This window comes from Ambystoma mexicanum, chromosome 6p, assembly GCF_040938575.1.
Source record: "Ambystoma mexicanum isolate Mex_15411 chromosome 6p, UKY_AmexF1_1, whole genome shotgun sequence".
Lineage (NCBI taxonomy): Eukaryota > Metazoa > Chordata > Amphibia > Caudata > Ambystomatidae > Ambystoma > Ambystoma mexicanum.
In genome coordinates this window covers 43,910,664-43,931,459 of record NC_090935.1, presented here as the reverse complement: position 1 = coordinate 43,931,459, position 20,796 = coordinate 43,910,664, and the positions used below count along the sequence as shown (strand labels likewise).

At 45.3% G+C, this 20,796-nt stretch overlaps 1 protein-coding gene across 1 annotated transcript in view; it reads right to left on the bottom strand.

Annotated features, from left to right (window-relative positions):
* Positions 1-5,226: 5,226 nt before the first annotated feature.
* The window catches only part of LOC138511185 (killer cell lectin-like receptor subfamily B member 1B allele A), a 74,412-nt gene continuing 58,842 nt past the window's right edge, over positions 5,227-20,796 (bottom strand). Inside the window, exon 6 of the mRNA XM_069626697.1 lies at positions 5,227-13,954. Within this exon, the coding sequence (XP_069482798.1) occupies positions 13,926-13,954 (29 nt within the window). The 3' untranslated portion in view covers positions 5,227-13,925. The remainder of the gene's footprint in view (positions 13,955-20,796) is intronic.

The following is a 20,796-nucleotide window of genomic DNA, read 5'->3' as shown; positions in this document are numbered from 1 at the left end:
CGCACCTATCTGGCGATGGTGGCTGTCGCTACCGTACTCTCGCATACAGGCTGCCCCACACAGTTGAGGCTGCCTGGTCAGATAGGGATATGAAATGGAAGAGGAGTTCGTCTTTGTCCTCTTACCCAGCGTGAAGGTAAACCCCTCAGGTCTGTATGCCTTCCTATCTATTTCCAGTGCTCTAACACCCAAGACTCAGCTACATGACATTAGGCATGATGAGCGAAGAGCTTGAGTAGGTAGGTATTTACGGAGAGAGAATTGGAGGTATTGAGGACCCAGGCCCCAGAAGGCCTTCTGGACAATGCAGACGGTCTTGAACTTAATCCTTGCAGCCACTGGGAGCCGATGCAGAGATGTCAGTGCCAGAGAGTGACAGGAAAGGAGGGTGCAAGTGTGCTGATAAGGAGAATCTCTGTCTTACTGGCATTATGGCAGAGATCGTTGGCGGCGCACCACTCCTGAATAGCAAGACAGTCAGAAATGATGGAAAGGAGAAGAGGTGGCCGAAGGTAGCCTGAAAATGAGATGAGTGTTATGCGCATAGCACTGAAAGTTGGAGCAGAGAGCGGCAATGCAGTGGGCGAGAGGTGCCAGGTATTGGTTGAACAACCAGGGAGAGCGGTTAGACCCCTGGGGAACATCACAGGTAGAGAGTAAGATAGAGGAAAGGAAGGACCCAAGCTGGACTTGGGAGGGTCGATTAGAGAGGAACGAGGTCAGCCAGGCCAGGGCATATGTCTAAACATAACAATGAATGAACGCCATCCACTACCCATGGCAAACTCTTCACCCCATTATTCATAACAGTAACATAACAGTAACATAAAAGTAACATAACAGTAACACACATGCTGTTCTAAAAGACCATGTGGAGATTATCTACACCTACCATTGCTGCAAAACCTTGAGAGAGATTGAGAGGTGCACACTCTAATGCGCACAGCTGCTCTTATAATTGACCAACCTAAAAGTCCATGTTGCATGCTAGCAGGATGCAATCTAAACATGCTGCAAATCCTCAAAAAAAAAAAAACTAGCATGTCAAACAGCACTCCCACTTTCAAATACAACTTTATACTAAAAGTCCAAAGTCCATGTTGCATACCCGCAGGATGCAACCTAAACATGCTGCAAGTCATTAAAATGTTATGCTAGACTCAAGCAGTTCTGGGAACACCCATGAACCAACTATGGCACCCACGCACACACATTCTTTACTTTGTTACTTTTGCCCCCTGCCGTGACTCTTCTCATTTCTATAACTCATCAAAACACGAACTAACCATTAAGGAGCCATTGTGGCGCACATAATTTCAACTGCAACGTGTTTGAACAAAACATGCATCTGTAACACACTGGACAATTTAGGGAGGTGAAATAGAAGATGGGTTCCATTAATTACACGTTGCATTACCTTATCCTCTCATCGATGCAACCTCCCTTACAGTGCACCAGATTAAAACAGACATTAGTACCCGGCGCGCGCTGTACACCGAGAATACTACGCGTGGATTGGCTCTTTTCTGAGCCATACTACACGGTATTCCTGTGTACGTTAGTGCGTCCCGCGCGAGCTGGGTACTCTGTTCCCGGCGAGGGTTGTGGCAGCCCCTTAGCCAATGAGGAGGCTCGAAATGGGTCAATCCCTGCACTGAGCCTCCCCATGGCTGGAGGCTGCCTCCCAAACCCGCTTACCTTCTTTTTTCCTCTTTTCTTGGGAGCGAACGTGCTGGAAACACTTCTGTTTCCCTTTCCCGGTGGGCATTTTTTTTCAAAACGGAAAAAATGTCATTAGTACCCCGGTTTAACAGGCCAGGCTACTATTGGCTATAAGACCCTCGGCATTACTGGGGTGGTATTGGCCCACCGCCTCGGGTCTTATTACCACATGAATCCATAGGTACAGTGAACAACAATAAACGTTTCACTAGCCGCTCTACCAGCATATCCACTGATCTCTTTTACCAGCACCGCGTTTGCAGATACAGCAGGGAGTGTGCACTTAGCAAGTGACGAAACACTCCCTGTATTTTGCATGGGCCGTGTCATTATATACATCACGCTTTACCGGAAACGTCATGCCACCTCCAATACCGCACTGGTTTGCTGAGTTGCTGAATGCTGGATCATAACGCCACACCATTCCGTGTTCACTAAACACACTCGGGCTGTGTCTCTGCTTCACGGTCGCCCGCCGACTGGGAAGTGTATCTTGAAGCTCACAAAGACAAGGCTCCATTACTTCCCTGTCACGTAGCATGGTGCTTTGCCCGAAAACGATCTTTTTTAAATGTATTTATTTTTACTCCATTACTCCGGACATCTGCGGCAGCACTGGCAGCCTCACTGGGCATCACCTCCACATTCTAAATGATCTTCAGCTACCCCCAACAGTCCTGCTGACATCATCATTGCCCAACCGTAACCTCAGCTGGGACCAGGGTCAATGCAGACTTTGTGCCCCTTGTGCACTCTTCTTGAGAAACACAGCGCCCCTGTAGGCCACACGGGGCAGAGCGCTCACCAGCCCAAGTCTCTCCCCCCCCCCCCCCCCACGGTGTATCCAGTACTTTTCAACATCTCAGACTGGGGCACGGTTGTGCTGGCGCCTTACGGATGCCCTCAAACAGGGCAACTCTCCTAAATGCAGTCTCCCGCTGACAGCCTCACTGCCCTCTAGGAAGCCCCTCTGTCCCCCCACCACGAGCGCTAAAGCTCCCATGTTCAGGGTGTCCCTTAGCCATTATGTCCAGGCGCTGGCTGCCCAAATGCCACACATTTAGGCAATGCTTGAAGAAAACAAAGTCTCTGCCACCTTTACACGGCTTGGGTGCTTAATCAAAATAGTCTCTAGCTCCTTTACTTGCCCGGGGTGCTAACAAAACAGTCTCTGGCATCCTGCCTTGGATGGTGGGGACTCCTCTTTGGGGGCAGTGGGACCCCTCTCTTTTCCTTTTCCAGCTTGACTTCCCATGCTGCACCGCCCGCAGCAGTCTCCTTTCTAGTCTCTGGCATTCATACCCACAGGTACCTGTCTTTTCTGGGTTCTCTTGGGTCCTCAGCAAAGACCAGCTCGTTGCCAGTTGTTATGATCAAATCTCAGCGTTACTCATTAAGGATACTCAGGTAGGCCGCAGGTAATCTTTAGGACTCTTTAATCAGGTTACAAGGTTAACGAGGTACATCAAGGAGGTAGGCAAGTACAGAGGGGAGCCCACTGGCTCCCACCACCCAGGCTACATCTTCCAGCTGCCCTGGGTGGAGTCACCTTCCCACTCAACATTCCGGTCACTCTCCTGGCATTCCATTCATGACACCATGCCTTGCATTCAGGAAGCAGGGAGCGGGCAGGGAAGCCAATCATAACAGGATGCATATGCGTGTGGGGGATGAAGAGATACAGAATGCTAGGTAGCAATTATCTGTGGGGGAGAATGGGAATCATCCCCATCGGGGTCCCATGCAGAATCCTGATGACGTGGGGGTGGGCTCTACACTGCAACAGAAGGGAGGGGGCTGGTCCTCTAATCTGCAGTGTTTAGGTGCCCTTAAAAAAGGAACAGCTAAGGCCATTGATCTAGCCCTCCCCCACCAGAGTGCGTCTTCAACATGAGGATGAGAGGTTCTCATTCCCACTATTACTACCCGCACATCTAAAACAGGGAAGAGGCAGGTGGCTTCCGGTGCCCCCCAAATGAAGAAACCAAAGGACGCTCAGGCCACGAGGTCCAAGGCTAATAATTCTGTAACTAAGCATTTTATGTGTTCCTTGTTATTTACAGAAACCCCAGAATGGAAAGCTGATAGAAATGTATAATCAGCTCTCCCTCCTGTTTCCTTTGTGGGAAGTAGTAGTTAAACATGGCAAATCAAAACAGAGGGATGTAATGGAGCTTCCTGAGAATCAGTGGATTAAGGGAAAGGGGCTAGAGCACCAGAGGGCAGTGCCAGGCCCTACTCCAGTGCCACCTGTGGCCCTACTTGACCAGAATGTGTGTACTGGTGTTGACCTGTGCAGTGGGGTTGGTAAGGGTACACATGTACATGGTGGGGGTCATGGTTATTCGGTGCTGTGCATCCCGCCTGTACTTACAAGTCTTGATCCACAAAGGAAGTCTCAGGGTAACAGCAGTCCTGGAGATAAGGGGAGCGGTGTCGCCTAGGACTTGGCTGAGGCTATGACTATTGGATCAACCTGTTGTGTAGGTCTTTAAGTGACTCAGGAAAGCCACTTAGAGCATTAACTTCTTACAGTACCGACAGAGCCTGTCGGTACTGCAAGAAGTGGATGTGATTATTTTTATTTCTTTTTTTGTTTTTATTATTTGAAGTACAGAAGTACAGCTGCACTGTAGGCTCCAGTACCTGAAAAGCCCCCTCCTAATCCCCCCGCCCCATCTATGAGCGAATCTATGTGCATGCATTCCCTTTTTCTGCTGGCACAATATATTTTCTGGTTGTAATACTCTAAACATCCCCTCTTCATATTTATCTTTTTCATTTTTGTATTCTGATTTTGAATTAGTGCCAATATGCAACGTGGTTCACTTCAGGGCGCTTTACACCAGATGGGTAAGAGCAGATGCAGTCTTCTTTACATGCCATCACATAACATGTCTGTTTCCTGCCCTTCCCCCTTGTGTGCCTTTAGGTTTATTCACCTCTTGCCATTGTGAGCTCTGATGAGAGAATCCATTCTGTGTGAGGTGCTTATAAATGCCCTATTAGTCATGCCCAGCATATGAAGTGGCCTGTGGCATTTGAAGGCTATGCCATGGCATAATAAATAAGGACCGGCGCCAAGCCCCTGTGTAGCCACCTATAGATGCATTATGCAGAGAGGTTTGCAGATGCAACCCCTTCTTCACAGGCCCTGCCACTTAAAGGCTTTTCAGCAGCTCTGGATGTGGCATCAACATGCAGTGAGAACAGTTTTTAATGTAGTTCCTGACTTGGGCATATGCCGGCTTGGGCATGTATTCATGTACATCGCATGCAGTTATGGTGTCTGTGCCTTTATGCCACGGCTGGCACACAACCATAACATCTGGTGACATAAGCCTGGTCGTGGTCACACCCTGGGTGGTGCTGGAAGTGGCATTTAATAAGGACAGACCTACTGGCTTTGTTAATGCTTGTTACTTTTGTGACACATACATTCATGGGCATCACAATGGCTCACAACTTACAGAAATAGCTACAAAAACAGCCATGACAAATACATGTTTGTATCATTTTATTTAAAGTACATGTTGCAACAGTGAACAATATCAAACCATATGATGCCAAAACATTTCTTTTTTTAGTGTTATGGCTGTATAATATTCAACCTTTCAATTTTGATGATACAGTAGTTACATAAATGTTTCAAAATAAAATCATTACCTTATCACACCACAATATATCAAATAGGCAGCATATTTCAAAACATAGGCCAATAAGAACTATCTCAAATAAAACTATAGAAAAGACATATAAAAAGATACATTAAAATATTTCACTCGACGATATATATTAAAATCATATAAGACAATAATCATGTTAAGTTTATAAAGGAATTCATACAAGAATTAAAATCCCACCTCTACCCATTCATTAGATCTTACTATCCTCGAGATTCAAGGGATTTGGAAAGTTCATTGTCGCTATTCTAACAGATGCACGATTGGTAGAGAAGAGCTGCTGCCAGAGTAAGATTGGATCTGAAACCATAACATCGCTAAAACATGCCAGCTTAGTGCATTCTGTCAAAAGATGTTTGAGTGTCTCAGGCTGGTTCCCGAAATGACCTCATCTGCATAGATTTCCTATCTTGTCAATGACGCCTCATCTTGTGAAGACATCTTTGCATGGCCATAGGTTTAGTCTAAATCTTAAATAGGCACTTCTGCATTTGGCTGATGGACTTCTGCTCAGATCATTGGCTACAAGGTGCCATTTATTGGTCCAAAGGGGTTGGACTTAAAGTCAACATATCTGCTAGAGGTTTGTTGCGTGATGATCCAGTCATGCTGATAGAGTTTAGTCTTGGCTCGAGGTGGGTTTGTGGTAAGGCGATCTAAAGTTATACCAGCGTCACCTAAGATGTTAAGTACTGTTGACCTCCGTTTGACTGTAAAGTCTTGAGTGCATTAAATACATGAAGTGCTAAAAACCCAAGCAATGCTTTTGTTTTGGGAGCAAGCATACATTTCCTAAAAAGAGTCCACAGATTCCAGGAATAACTTGTGATTAAGGAAATCAGGCCTAGTTCGAGTCTATGATTGCCACGGGGCCACAGTTAGGAAGATGCAGAACCCGTCGCCAGAATCTGCCTTCTTTTCTATCGCAGAACATTTGCTTCATTGTTTTTAGACTCTGAGCCATACAGCAAAATTGGCACTGTTTTCTGTGTATAGTAAGTTAAGGCCGGGAGGCAGGAAAACCTGCCATATTTATAGAGTATGGTTTTAGCTTGAGATGTGGCTGTGATACGCTGTGACTCCATTTTGTCATCATGAGGACGATTATTGATATTAACCCCTGCATGCTGAAGGATTGTGTGAAAATCTCCCCCTCAGCACTGCGAGCTGAACGCAGCTCTTGCTGAGACCTCGGGCTTCCTGGAGGAGGCGGAGCCGAGCGACGTCACGTGACTGAACACGAGACATCTTTGGGACTCATATTGAGCCGAGAGCCGCCCGTGCGGTGTGTCATTGCATGCTGAAGGATCGTGTGAAACTCTCCCCCTCAGCACTGCGAGCTGAACGCAGCTCTTGCTGAGACCTCGGGCTTCCTGGAGGAGGCGGAGCCGAGCGACGTCACGTGACTGAACACGTGACATCTTTGGGACTCATATTGAGCCGAGAGCCGCCCGTGCGGTGTGTCATTGCATGCTGAAGGATCGTGTGAAACTCTCCCCCTCAGCACTGCGAGCTGAACGCAGCTCTTGCTGAGACCTCGGGCTTCCTGGAGGAGGCGGAGCCGAGCGACGTCACGTGACTGAACACGTGACATCTTTGGGACTCATATTGAGCCGAGAGCCACCCTTGCGGCGTTAAGCCCGGCCGAGTAAAGCCCACTGGCTGTTGTCCGGCTGTTTGGCGCGAGGGCGCACTAGCTATTAAGCCCCACTGCAGAACGTGAAGGATAAGGTAAGCCTGACCGCACAATTAAGTATAATTTATCGGCCTAGTCTAGGGGAGTCTGTGGAAGATCATAATCTCCTTCGATCCTTATTAGGAACTAATAACTTTCTACATAGACCCTCTAACCTGAATTATACGCAATCACTGCTGAACGACTTGCCATCGCTAAAGATTGGCTCTCCCGGCTTACTACTTTGATTTTCTCCCTCGCTACTCTTCGGAGCCTAAATGCCGCCTAAAGCACGCGGGGCAAAAGTGCCCTACAATTTACGGAAAAGGCAGAACCAATCATCCCAGTACACTTACTAACAATCCAAGAGGTGGGGACAGTTTGAAATCGCCAGCTAACGTTAAAGGCACCATCCCTGAACTATTTAATAAAAATAAAAACTTGCCTGAATGCACTGACGAACATACGGAGGCGATACTTCCAGCTGAACAGAACGCAAGCCGACCACTGGATGCTATTTCCTTTGACGATATTGACAATAATTCGTTATTGGATTTATGCCTGTCCATACAAAAATCTATGGCCCCTCCTCCTAATTCTGGAGAATTAGGGATTATCGAGATGGGGACTGCCAAGAAAGCTGCAAGTATAATAGTGGAGGCGCAAGTGCTACAACCTGCCAATTCCCCTCGGAGAACTATATGTTCTGGGCGACTGTCTGAATCACCAAATCTACTGATCGACTTAGAGGAGCCAGAGCAAAGCAAGGCCGACCAACCCAGTGAACTTTCACAGTTAAACTCTGCAGCTATTACTGAGATACAGGCGTCCTTATCCTCTCTCCAATTTGCCCTAAAAATTCTCCTAAAACTATGCGGCAGAATACACGCGAATACAATTCTACAGCTGAATCTCCCCGTTCCAGACTTAGATTATGAAGTAGGACATGTAGAGGTAAAGGAGCCTCAGATTCCATCTAGCCCAATTAATGTCCAGGGGAACGAACATCCGACAAATGAAGGAAATGCTTGCCTGACTAAGAAACAGCGTAGAATGGCGAAAAGAGCAGCCTTAAGAAATGTTCCGATAGAGGTGGCCTCTCCACTACCAAATACAGCAATTCCACAACAGAAATCTAAAAAGGCTAGAAAAAGGGCTCTTAAAAGAATGAAAAACCAAAATAAAGGTCCGGGTACGCTCACCAGCTGGATATTGACGGAAAAATCCAAAGAAATTTCCGCAGTGAGCAATGCTAGCCAAGACTCTATTCTTACTGAAATTCATTCAATTGACAATCAGTTTTCCACCCCTCAAAGGAATAATCCTAATAGTACATTTGAAAGTATGGAAACTGATAGGGATATACCGGCTCTAACAAAGGAAGAGAATAGAGAAGAAAACAGGATTTGCATTGTGAAGAATCTGAATCAGCAATGTCGTGGCAAATGGCTTCCTCGGACAGGCATGCTTGAGAAACTTCACCTAATACCTCAATTAAGAGTTATTAGATCTGAGGATTTCTCATTTGTTGAGCCTTTATGTACTACTAACCCTAATGTTACAGCGCTGCATTGTACGGTCCTGGCCTCAGCTCAGTTGATCCGTAAGCATAAAGTCAACTTAGCGCAAGTAGGATTGGGGGTAGATGTGAATCCTGACGATGCAGACCCTCTGATCAAAGAAGCTCCCGAGTCTACTAAAATTGACAATAAAACTAAGCCACCTCCTCTTGCTGGAACCAAAGTCCAAATGAGTGACATTCAGAACACTCTAAAATGGCTCGCAGAGGCTTTGCCCACGGTTATAAATCAACCCTGAACTTGCTCATTATTATCCTGGAATACCAGGGGTTTCAAGCATATTACCGCAACTAATGGCTCGTTACCTTTCATTATGAACTATACCTTTTTTCTACTGCAGGAAACTTGGCTAACCGCCCCAATTATAATAGATGGGTATAAATTATACCACACTTTTGCCAAAAAAGGCCAAAAGGGAAGACCTTTTGGGGGGTTGTTGATCGGTGTAAGTAAAACTATAGCATCCAGTGAAATTACTAAAGATCATGAGGATAATATTAATGCGGTGGAGGTGATTATACCGATCAAAAAAAGTCAGACGAAACTCTTGCTGGTCAATGTTTATAATCCATATGATGCATTAATGAGTGATCAAATACAAGATAGACTACATGAGCTACTCACTAAGTGGACGAATGAATACCAAAATAATTGTATTGTTATTGCTGGAGATTTCAATTGCGCCATTAAAGGGGATGGTGGCACATCTAATAACAAGTATTTACACCCGTATCCCCTCACGCTTCAGAAGTATAGCGATAAAGAAGGGGAGAAGTGGTTATGTTTTATGAAGAGCTGGGACATGGAATGTCTAAACGGTCGAACTATGAGCGACCGCCTGGGACATTATACTTGGAAAGCAGGTACTGCTCGCCGCACTCTTGATTATTGTTTCATTAGCCCGGAGGTGGCTTCCCTGGTTAATGATATGGAAATAATAGACAATGACTGGAGTGATCATAGAGGTCTGAGTTTAAGTCTGAAATGTGATCCTGTACCTCCTTCAACAATAGCTACAGGAAGTGTGTTGGTTAATCATGCTGGTTCACGATTATTATGGTCTGAGAAAAATATAGCTAAAGCATGTCAAGATTGTGGTGATTGGGATGCTGATTATCACACTATGTTTGTTAACCTCTCAATAGAACAACTCGAAGGGTGGATTTATAGATTTACGGATAAATATGCTACCAAAAAATCATTACTTGTTATTAGAGAACAGGGCTCGATTGAGGTTTATGACAAAACAATTTGTGATGCTAAGCGTACTCTGAGAGGGGAGATACGTAGAATCAGAGCCCACTCCCATCTAATTATAGATACACATACTAAGATCAGAATGATAAAAAATAGGTATAGGACATGGTTAAAACACTGGAACAGATCGAAACAATTAGTAAACTGGCAAAAAACTGTGAAGACTATTTGCTCTAGAAATCCCCGGAACATCTGGGCACTTCTAGGAGAAGCTAGGGGAAGCAGGGTAACTCCCCAAATAAACCCGATTGATGCGGAGGAATGGGTTAATTTTTTGGAAACGCGTAATGGTACGACAGCAGCTAACCCCGGAACTCTTCCTACCATCTCTTTAGTTCCAAAGCCGTTTCCTATTTCCCTAGAAGACCTGATAGGTAAGATCACTAAACTTAAATCCTCCCGAGCCCCGGGGCCTAACGGTCTCTCTAATTTACTTATGAAGAGTAACCCAGTTTTCTGGGCTAACCTTCTGAAAATCCTCTTTGAAAAAGTCTTAAAAGAGGGAGTAATACCGGAGACCTGGCAAAGAGCAATTTTAGTGCCTATTTTTAAGAAAGGCAATAGATCTGATCCTGCCAATTACCGTTTGTTATCTATGTTAGATTGCTCTGGTAAATTATTTGCCTCCTTACTGCTACAGAAATTACAATCTTGGACTGAAACGAAAGGGATTCTGGACCGCTTTCAAAGCGGATTCAGATTTGGTTACTCTACCACCCACAATCTTTTCATCATGAACAGCCTTAGAGATAAAGCCCTACTCCCCAATAATCCGCCACTGTATGCCTTATATATAGATTTTAAGGCAGCGTTTGATATGGTTAACAGAGAGAGGCTATGGAAGAAACTTAGGGGCTTGGCGTGCCCTGAAGGCTTGCTCCATTATCTGCAACTCTTACATCACAACACCACAGTCCAGTTGAGGCTTGACGGAAGTGGTTCTACAACCAGGGTGATAGAGCAAACAAGAGGGGTGAAACAAGGCTGTGTCACCGCACCCATGCTATACAATTTGTTTGTCTCCGATATGCCAAAATGTATCAGAGAGGTGAGTAACTGCCCTCCCAAAGTTGGCTCAAAACACAGCTTAATGTTGGCGTATGCAGATGATGTGGTTATTTTTGACCACACATTTAGTGGCATCCTACGCTCGGCAGAGCGACTTTGGGAGTATGCGGAGGAGAATGAACTCACAATTAATCACACAAAAACAGAGTTGATCCTATATAGTCATGGCAAAGTGAGCCGCCCTAGAATGACTATAAGAGGTCAGGAAATTCATTATACCCATAGCTATAAATACCTGGGAGTTGAATTCGACTCTAAGGGAAATTTCCAATTATGTGTACAAGCCCGCAAAACAAAAGCTGCGCAACTTACCTCTATGATATATCAGTTCACTCGTAAGAAGAGTGGATATTCCATGTGGGCAGCCCGCCAACTCTATGTCCAGTGCCTGATACCCATGGTAATCTATGGACTGGAAGCCCTAGTTAACCTTAATTTGGACTGGCTGCAGAAACTGGAAGGACGTTTTTGGCGAAAGCTGCTGGGATTGCCACCGGGAATACCTATGGCGATACTAAGATTAGAGCTAGGTTTACCCTCTCTAAAAGCTCTGGTCTTGAAGAAAAGAGCCGAGGTCTATATTAAGATGCATACTAACCCGATTAATCCCCTTTTGATAACCGTGAAAGAAGAAATAGACAGGAATAAGCAGGCCCGTTTTGTGAGAGAAATGAAAGCTTTATTTAAGGCGATAGAATGGATCCCTAGCTGGGAAGACAATTTTATAAATCTAAAGTCCCAAATGGCAGAACGACTTAAAATTTGGGACTGGCAAGACAATTTTAGCCATCTTGCGAGTCTTCCTAGCTACGGATTTATAACTCATGTTTTATATACTTTCAGGAGAGCACAAGGATATCTCTATCTTTGCCCTTCGGCTAATCTAAGACGCCTCCTATTACTCCTACGTATCAATCATCTACCAGTCCTAACGGTGTTGGGCCCTGAACGGGCCATTTCTAAAACAGAGCGTTTTTTCAGGGTATGTAAGAATAAAGACTCACCTGAAACTGCAAGACACGTTCTCACACTATGCCCTAGATTGGGATTAATTTACATAAAACATTATAGCAAATACGTACACAATCTCGACCATATTAAGTCCAAAGACTTCTGGATAGCATGTATTAACACTCTGAATCCTAGCCTACATCTGGCCTTATACAGAGTATGGTATATAGCTAAGGGAATACTAGAAATTTGAAGGCTAGCTTACTCTCCTTGCATTTATAAAAAAAAAAAAAAAATGAGCCTTGACATGCAATCACATGAAACTGCACGGAAGTTAACTTCTGGCTATACCCTGTGACATTTTTAATAAGAATGAGTATGAACATGATTTTAAACGTTTTTTTTTTTCATTTTAATGATGAATGATGAATTGCTGTTTAAAAAAATTGCTGTTCAATAATTCGAAATTTTTTTTTTTTTAGACTTATGTGTAAAGTTTTTGTTTTTAAAAAACTGTATCACATTAAAATAAATATATAATATATTAACCCCTAGATAAATGTATTCATGAACAACTTGAAGCTGTTCAGTTTGTAAAGACCAGGTCAAAGTTTCAGTCCCACGACCAGGTTTAACACAGTGCATCACTTTGGATGTGGACAGGTGTATTAGCAAATGTTTAACTTCAGTGTAGGAGCCCAATTGTTAATTTTAGGAATGATGGCATGTTTTTTAGAATGTTAATCTATGGCCACCAAACAATAATAATACCGGGAGTTTATATATCGCCTTGTGTCAGACTCCCCCTGCTTCTAAGCACTGTAAACCTAGCTGTTATCATTACCCAACCTAATTGGCTCAGCACACACTAAACTGCTCAAAGTGACGTCTGGTAATCATTTAGTAGCCAAAGCCTGGCTCTCAGATGGCTTCGCTGCAGGTGCCTCTCTGTCCCAGCCTGGCTGCGATTGCACCTCCGATGCAGATGGCAACACAAAGGAGGTAGGTAGTTTCTAATACCTATTCTACTGTGACCTTGACTCAAGTTCTTCATGTCTTAACTTTAAACCTGCAACTAATGTAATAATGGGCTAACTGAATCAACTTACCCAACTCTTTCTTTCCTTTTTCTCTTTTAACTAACAGTCCAATTAGGCCCTTTCTGAAGAAGAGGGAATCCTCGAAACGCGTCGGCGATTTGTATTGGACACTATTGCTTGTACATTGTGTTTCTCCTCCCATTTATTATGCTTGTAATATTAAATCATTGGTCTCAAAGGAATATTGTGTTTCAGAGCCCATTGTGGTATTAAATTGTGAATTTTACTTTACTTGTTTGACTTTTGAATATCTATATGTTAAAACGCCCTTGTGGCGTATGTAGAAAGTGTGCATGGGACGGGAGGATCCCACATTTGGGTTCTCTTCTCCTTCTTTATTAAGTAGGGCTTTGTGCCAAGGCCCTTTTCCTCCCCCTCACCTCAAAACATTTATAACCAGTCACAGCTGGGTTTGCAAATATATTTTCTACTAGTTGTTCTATGAGACATTAGGTGTGCACTGCTTATTGCATTTTCTAACACAAAGGAACATGTCTTAGGAAACCGCACCATGTGGCATCCTTCTGCACGCGCTGTGCATGTGCACAGGCTCGCATGCACGAGCCATGCAATGCTTAGGGTGCTGAGCCTCACTGTGCACATTACAAGGGTTGGCAGATTGACACCTCGATCACCAATCAGGGGAGGAAGAGCACCGCGCATGCTCCGCCCCCTGCCCGCCTGCAGAGTTAGCTGGTCCCATTGGCTTTGCTCAGATACGTCACGTCGTGCGCGGAGAGCGCAGGGAGCTGTGCGTCCACGTGCAGCCGGAGCAAGATGGCGGGCCTCTCGCACATCCATGCGTGGTCCTTTCTACAATCTCGCCCACTCAATTCCCCTGCATTGCCAATTGCTGCACAATAGTAGGCATCAAAGTAGGCACTGATGCTCACCGAGACAGGCCAGTTGTAGAGATACCTGGAATGAAAGAAGAACAGCAGGGATACATTTATCAGTGCATTGCATTAACCATTTTCCACTACTCATCTGTGCCACTCTGCTTTGAAATCACTCCCTGTATCGGGATGAGTGGCACTCACATGTGCCAGCGAACATAAGTGAATACACATGATGTGCGCATGTGCCTGCGTGGTGTGCAGTCCCTATGGGGTAATATTCCACCCAAGGGTTCAGAGTCAGTATAGGAAAATATTCCAGACAGGGGCTCAGAGTCAGTATAGGAAAATATTCCATCCAGGGGTTCCGAGTCACTATGGGGTAATATTCCACCCAGGGGTTCCGAGTCACTATGTGGGAATATTCCACCCAGGGGTTCAGAGTCATTATGGCGGAATATTGCACCCAGCGGTTCAGAGTCAGTATAGGATAATATTCCAGACAGGGGCTCAGAGTCACTATGGGGTAATATTCCACCCAGGGGTTCTGACTCACACTGATAGAAAATGAGAACAAGTGGGGTAATAGTCCATCCAGGGGTTCCGAGTCACTATGGGATAATATTCAACAGAGGGATTCAGAGTCACTATGGGGTAATATTCCACCCAGGGGTTCTGAGTCAATATGTGGGAATAATCCACCCAGGGGGTCAGAGTCAACGAGGGGAGAATATTCCACCCAGGGGTTCAGGGTCACTATGGGGTAATATTCCACCCAGGGGTTCAGTCGCTATGGGGGACTATTCCAACCAGGGGTTCAGAGTCACAGCTGATAGATAACGAGAAAATATGGGGTAATATTTCACCCAGGGGTTCAGAGTCAATATGGGAGAATATTCCACACAGGGGTTCAGAGTCACTATGGGGTAATTTTCTACCCAGGGGTTCAGAGTCACTATGGGGTAATATTCCACCCAGGGGTTCCGAGTCACTATGTGGGAATATTCCACCCAGGGGTTCAGAGTCACTATGGGGTAATATTCCACAGAGGGATTCAGAGTCACTATGGGGTAATATTCCACCCATGGGTTACGAGTCACTATGTGGGAATATTCCACCCAGGGGTTCAGAGTCACTATGGCGGAATATTCCACCCAGGGGTTCCGAGTCACTATGTGGGAATATTTCACCCAGGGGTTCAGAGTCACTATGGCGGAATATTCCACCCACGGGTTCAGAGTCACTATGGTGGAATATTCCACCAAGGGGTTCAGAGTCACTATGGGGTAATATTCCACCCAGGGGTTCAGAGTCGCTATGGGGGAATATTCCACTCAGGGGTTGATAATATTCTATCCAGGGGCTCAGAGTCACTATGGGAGAATATTCCACACAGGGGCTCAGAGTCACTATGGGAGAATATTCCACACAGGGGTTCAGAGTCACATCTGGTAGACTATGAGAAAATATGGGGTAATATTCCATCCAGGGGCTCAGAGTCACTATGGGAGAATATTCTACACAGGGGCTCAGAGTCACTATGGGAGAATATTCCACACAGGGGTTCAGAGTCACTATGGTGGAATATTCCACACAGGGGTTCAAAGTCACATCTGATAGATGAGAAACTATGGGGTAATATTCCACGAAGAGTTCATTATGCGGTTATATTCCACACAGGGGTTCAGAGACACTATGGGGTAATATTCCACCCAGGGGTTCCGAGTCACTATGTGGGAATATTCCACCCAGGGGTTCAGAGTCACTATGGGGTAATATTCCACCCATGGGTTCAGAGTCGCTATGGGGGAATATTCCACCCAGGGGTTCAGAGTCACATGTAATAGACTACGAGAAAATATGGGGTAATATTCTATCCAGGGGCTCAGAGTCACTATGGGAGAATATTCCACACAGGGGCTCAGAGTCACTATGGGAGAATATTCCACACAGGGGCTCAGAGTCACTATGGGAGAATATTCCACACAGGGGTTCAGAGTAACTATGGAATAATATTCCACACAGGGGTTCAGAGTCACATCTGGTAGACTATGAGAAAATATGGGGTAATATTCCATCCAGGGCCTCAGAGTCACTATGGGAGAATATTCCACAAAGGGGTTCAGAGTCACTATGGGAGAATATTCCACATAGGGGTTCAGAGTCACATCTGGTAGACTATGAGAAAATATGGGGTAATATTCCATCCAGGGGCTCAGAGTCACTATGGGAGAATATTCCACACAGGGGCTCAGAGTCACTATGGGAGAATATTCCACACAGGGGTTCAGAGTCACTATGGGGTAATATTCCACATAGTGGTTCAGAGTCACTATGGGGTTATATTCCACACAGGGGTTCAGAGTCGCTATGGGAGAATATTCCACACAGGGGTTCAGAGTCACTATGGGAGAATATTCCACACAGGGGTTCAGAGTCACTATGGTGGAATATTCCACACAGGGGTTCAGAGTCGCTATGGGAGAATATTCCACACAGGGGTTCAGAGTCACTATGGGAGAATATTCCACACAGGGGTTCAGAGTCACTATGGGGGAATTTTCCACCCACTGGTTCAGAGTCACTATGGGGTAATATTCCACCCAGGGGCTCTGAGTCACTATATGGGAATATTCCACCCAGGGGTTCAGAGTCACTATGGGGGAATATTCCACACAGAGGTTCCGAGTCACTATGTGGGAATATTCCACACAGGGGTTCCGAGTCACTATGTGGGAATATTCCACACAGGGGTTCCGAGTCACATCTGACATTCGAGAAACTATGGGGTCATTTTCCATCCAGGGGTTCAGGTATACATCTGATAGACAACGAGATCAAAGCTCAGCTGCCTATGATGTGACTCTAACTCCTGAGGTGGAAATGTTCCCCTTGGTTGATAACGACGTTAACAATTTCATCTTCTATATGGGAGTCCATCATGTGAGCTGGCAGTACTGGAGGACGGGGAGGGTCCTTTACTCGAAGAATGCTATGGCTTAGCGTGGCCTGTACACAGGCAGACTGGAGGCGGGCGCTGGGCTGCTGTGTGACGTCAGAGGGAGCTGTGTGAAGAAGCACCTGTGATGGAGCTGTTCCAGCGTTCAGTTGTGTACACAGAGCGGCACAGGTAGGCATTTCATATTTGTCTCATGTGAGGTTAGCGAGGTGTTATGAGTTTTGGGATAGTGTGTAGCTGGTTAATGGGTTTAGTGGAACTCATGCACAGCAATTACATAGTACATTATTGAGAGAACCACTAAATTCACGTTGGGTGTGATGATGACCTCTCTTTCTATGTACAAAGCTTTCCACTTGACACAGTCAGAACTTATTTGATAAAGTAAGAAAGTTCCATCCACGCATGAAATTGCACTTCTTGCACTGAGCCAAAACTGTCAAAATAATGTCTATTATCGCATTATGAAATTAATGAAGCCATCAACCTAACGAAGCACAACATATGGAGGTATTTGACATTAAATCACAAAACACAGAATTATAATCAACCATGATGTGCAACCCCAAAAGCCCAAAATCACCAAAAGGATGACTTCTATGCAAATAGTCACAGAGGCATTCCTCACAAGCAAGGCACACAGAAGACACAGTTACAAGAACATAGGAGGCACACATTGGCAAGGCCAAAAGGGTTGGCTTTTGTGTAGGCATGGGATAGATACTTGTCAGGGCAAATAATCAAACGCCAACAAGCTTTGTGGCCCTCCTCAAATCCACCCCCCTCTTAGCTGTACTCCAATGCAGTTGTTTTAGTTTATTGGTGGAGCCTCAGCGCCACCTGATGGCCACAACTAAATAATGAGAATTTGACAACAGCAAAACCTATCTACATTGAGTATGAACAATATCCTTTGTGACATATAATGTATTTATTTATTTTTGCTTGTTAGGCGCTTATACAATAAGAGTATGCTGCTTCACAGCGCCCACAGGGCAGGCAGGGAGGGGGTGTGTGAAATACATTGCAACACAATATTTAAGAGCAGAAGGGGAAGAGGGAGAAGAACAAACCTACTTTGCCTTGTGAGTATTCAGAGCGTGCAAGTGCAGCAAGGAAGAGGGGGTAAGTGATATGATATGATATCATATGTCATTTATAACGCGCCCATACACAAGTGTTCCAAGGCGGGAGTGCTCGGGAGTCAGAGCTCGTGGGTGAGCCATGGCCGATGTGCTAGGAGTGTTGAGTGCTACATGGCCTGGGCCGTGAGAGGTGTAAGTGCGAGTCTCCAGAGCGGAGGATGTGCAGATGCAAAGTGCTGTGGATAGACAGGAACTGGGAAGAATTGGTATGGGAGGTCCAGGCCCCATAGATGCATAAGGGCCAAAGACAGCGATTCAGCAACTGTAGGATTAGCAGAGGAGAGAAGGAGGAGGAAAAGAGGAAAGTCTTAAGGAGCTTCCGGAATTTGAGAAGACCCTGCTCAAGGCGCAGGAGGAGGGGGAGGCCGCAGAGGAAAGTGAGATCGAAGTAACTAGTTAACACGGTTCTGGCGTGTTAGAGTTTTGTAATGCAACTAGTTGTTGTTGCTGCAACCATTAAAAGGTTTTTTGTTATTTTCATGCATGCAGTTATTCTTTTTCTTTGGAAAGTCATCATTTCCTGCACATTATTTCATGATGGCAAGTTTACACGTTTCACATACAGAGTGACCTGCAGTTGTATATACCCAACGGAAATGCAGATAATAAATAAGTGGTGTTTTGGACAACAACTTTCACCAACCATAATTGCAATGTCCCATATTCATGTTCATGGAGGACCAGGCATCGCCTGTCCTCTTTCTATGTTACTGACCAACGGGGGTTGGTCATGTGTGTAGGCGGGGTTACTGCCAAACTCAGGCAGTCAGATTGAGGAGATAAAGGAGTGAGCCCAGCACCCAACTGGTTCCGTGACTTATTGCGTGGTTTTATATTTGAAATATAACAATGTCGACAAGGTCGTATCACCCATGCGTGCCGCAGTGAGAGCTGCCCTGCTTCCCGCTCTCGTGTCTGCCTTCAAGCCTGGGACACCAGATTGCCGGCGCCAGACTCAAAATATCAGCCCATTTGCATGCAGAACCTGTGAGGGCCAACAACGACACATGTGAGAAAGCACACCTCTGACTGCCTATATTGCATTAGAATTTTGTTTCCCCATCAGTGATTCCCCTCTTTAAGGCTATTACCATGTCAGAGGAGGAAGGTGTTAGCAGCTCCACTGCTCAGATGCCACCTCACCCTGCACCCACACGACCCATCAGGGAGGAGGGGAGTCATGAATCATTGAAACTGCAAGCGGTCGCGCCTTTTGATATAACTGACACAAGCAGCCTGGCGCCACGCTGGAGCAGATGGCTCAAAGAGCTTGACATTTACATTGACGCGACTGGTGCCCGAGTGGAACGCCTTCTCAGAGGAATATTAATGCACTCACTGGGTCCAACAGTACAGGACATTGCTTTCAAAATGCCTGAGAGCACTACTGACACTTTTCACAATACAATTTTGTGATCCACTAAGAAATGTTGATTACGAACGCCATATTTTCCACACGTCCACTTAGGAGAAGGGTGAAACATTGTACAATTTTGTCATGCGATCACGCAAAAGAGCCAAACACTGACTTTGAGCACTACTCAACAGATGAAGCGCTCACATCTCAAACAATTGCTGGCTGTGAATCTGCCAAATTTTGTAGGAAGATATTGCAAAAGACCAGGTCCCTAGATGAGATTCTACAACTTTCCAGGGCAGACGTGACGCTCTCAATGCAAACGGGAACATTAAAATCACTCAAGGAGCAACTGCAGCATCAACATATCAAATGAGGACAACTGAACAGACCACCAACAGAGATCAAAAGAAGTACTATCGCTGCAGATGTAACTTCCCAAATGTGGGCCCATGTCCAGCCATTGGCCACTCTTGTGACGGGAGTGGTGGTGAGAATCATTTTCAGTCAGTATGCACAAAAGTCAAATATCTTCAAAGAAACGCCACCCACATAGAATCCAATCATAGAAAGAAGGAACGTCCTCACCATAGACAATGGAGATATCCCACCAACCCAAGAAACCACTTGTCAAGCAGACAGAGAGGATCCCCACAAAGAAACAGACACCAGCGGGATAGAAGGGATGATACCCCACAAACACTCACTCTGGAAGACACAAAAAGAAGGTCAACACGCCACAATGTGAGATATGTAGAAACATCACCAAGACATCACACCGAGTCCGACTCATCATGTTCCAGTGGGGACCGCAAGCGTGGATATGTTCACGCGATAGTCAACAAAACGGCTACAGAATATAGCCCAAGGTTATTATTACAAGTCAACGCAAAGGCCAGGGAATTCCTGATCGACACAGGGGCCACGGTCAATGTGGTCAATGAAGACACATATCGTGGACTAGAAAACAGGAAAGCATTAAATCCAGCTGACATTGACATTTATCCATATGGGGCAAATACACCACTAGAATGCATGTTCAATGCCACCTGCACCTATAAAGACAAAATGGCAAGACTGAACATATACGTGGTAAAAGGTGACGTACCAGGTGGCAGCATCATCAGTTTTAAATCTGCCAATCAAAGCTTGGTGCACATAATATATCAGATCATTACGGCGTACACAACAAGCCCAAAGGGCATGGTAGTCAAAATGTTCCCAGCGTTATTCAACGGGCTAGGAAGACACAAAGGAAAACAGATGAAATTATTACACATCATCCCAGACATCAAGCCCGTTGCACAGCACTACCGAGGAATCCTACTAAATATCCAAAAGCAAATGGAAGATGAACTTCAAACACTTCTCAGCCAAGATATCATCAAACATGCCACAGCCTGGGTCTCACCCACCATCCCAGTCCCCAAGAAAGAAAATGAAATAAATATTCGAATTTGTAT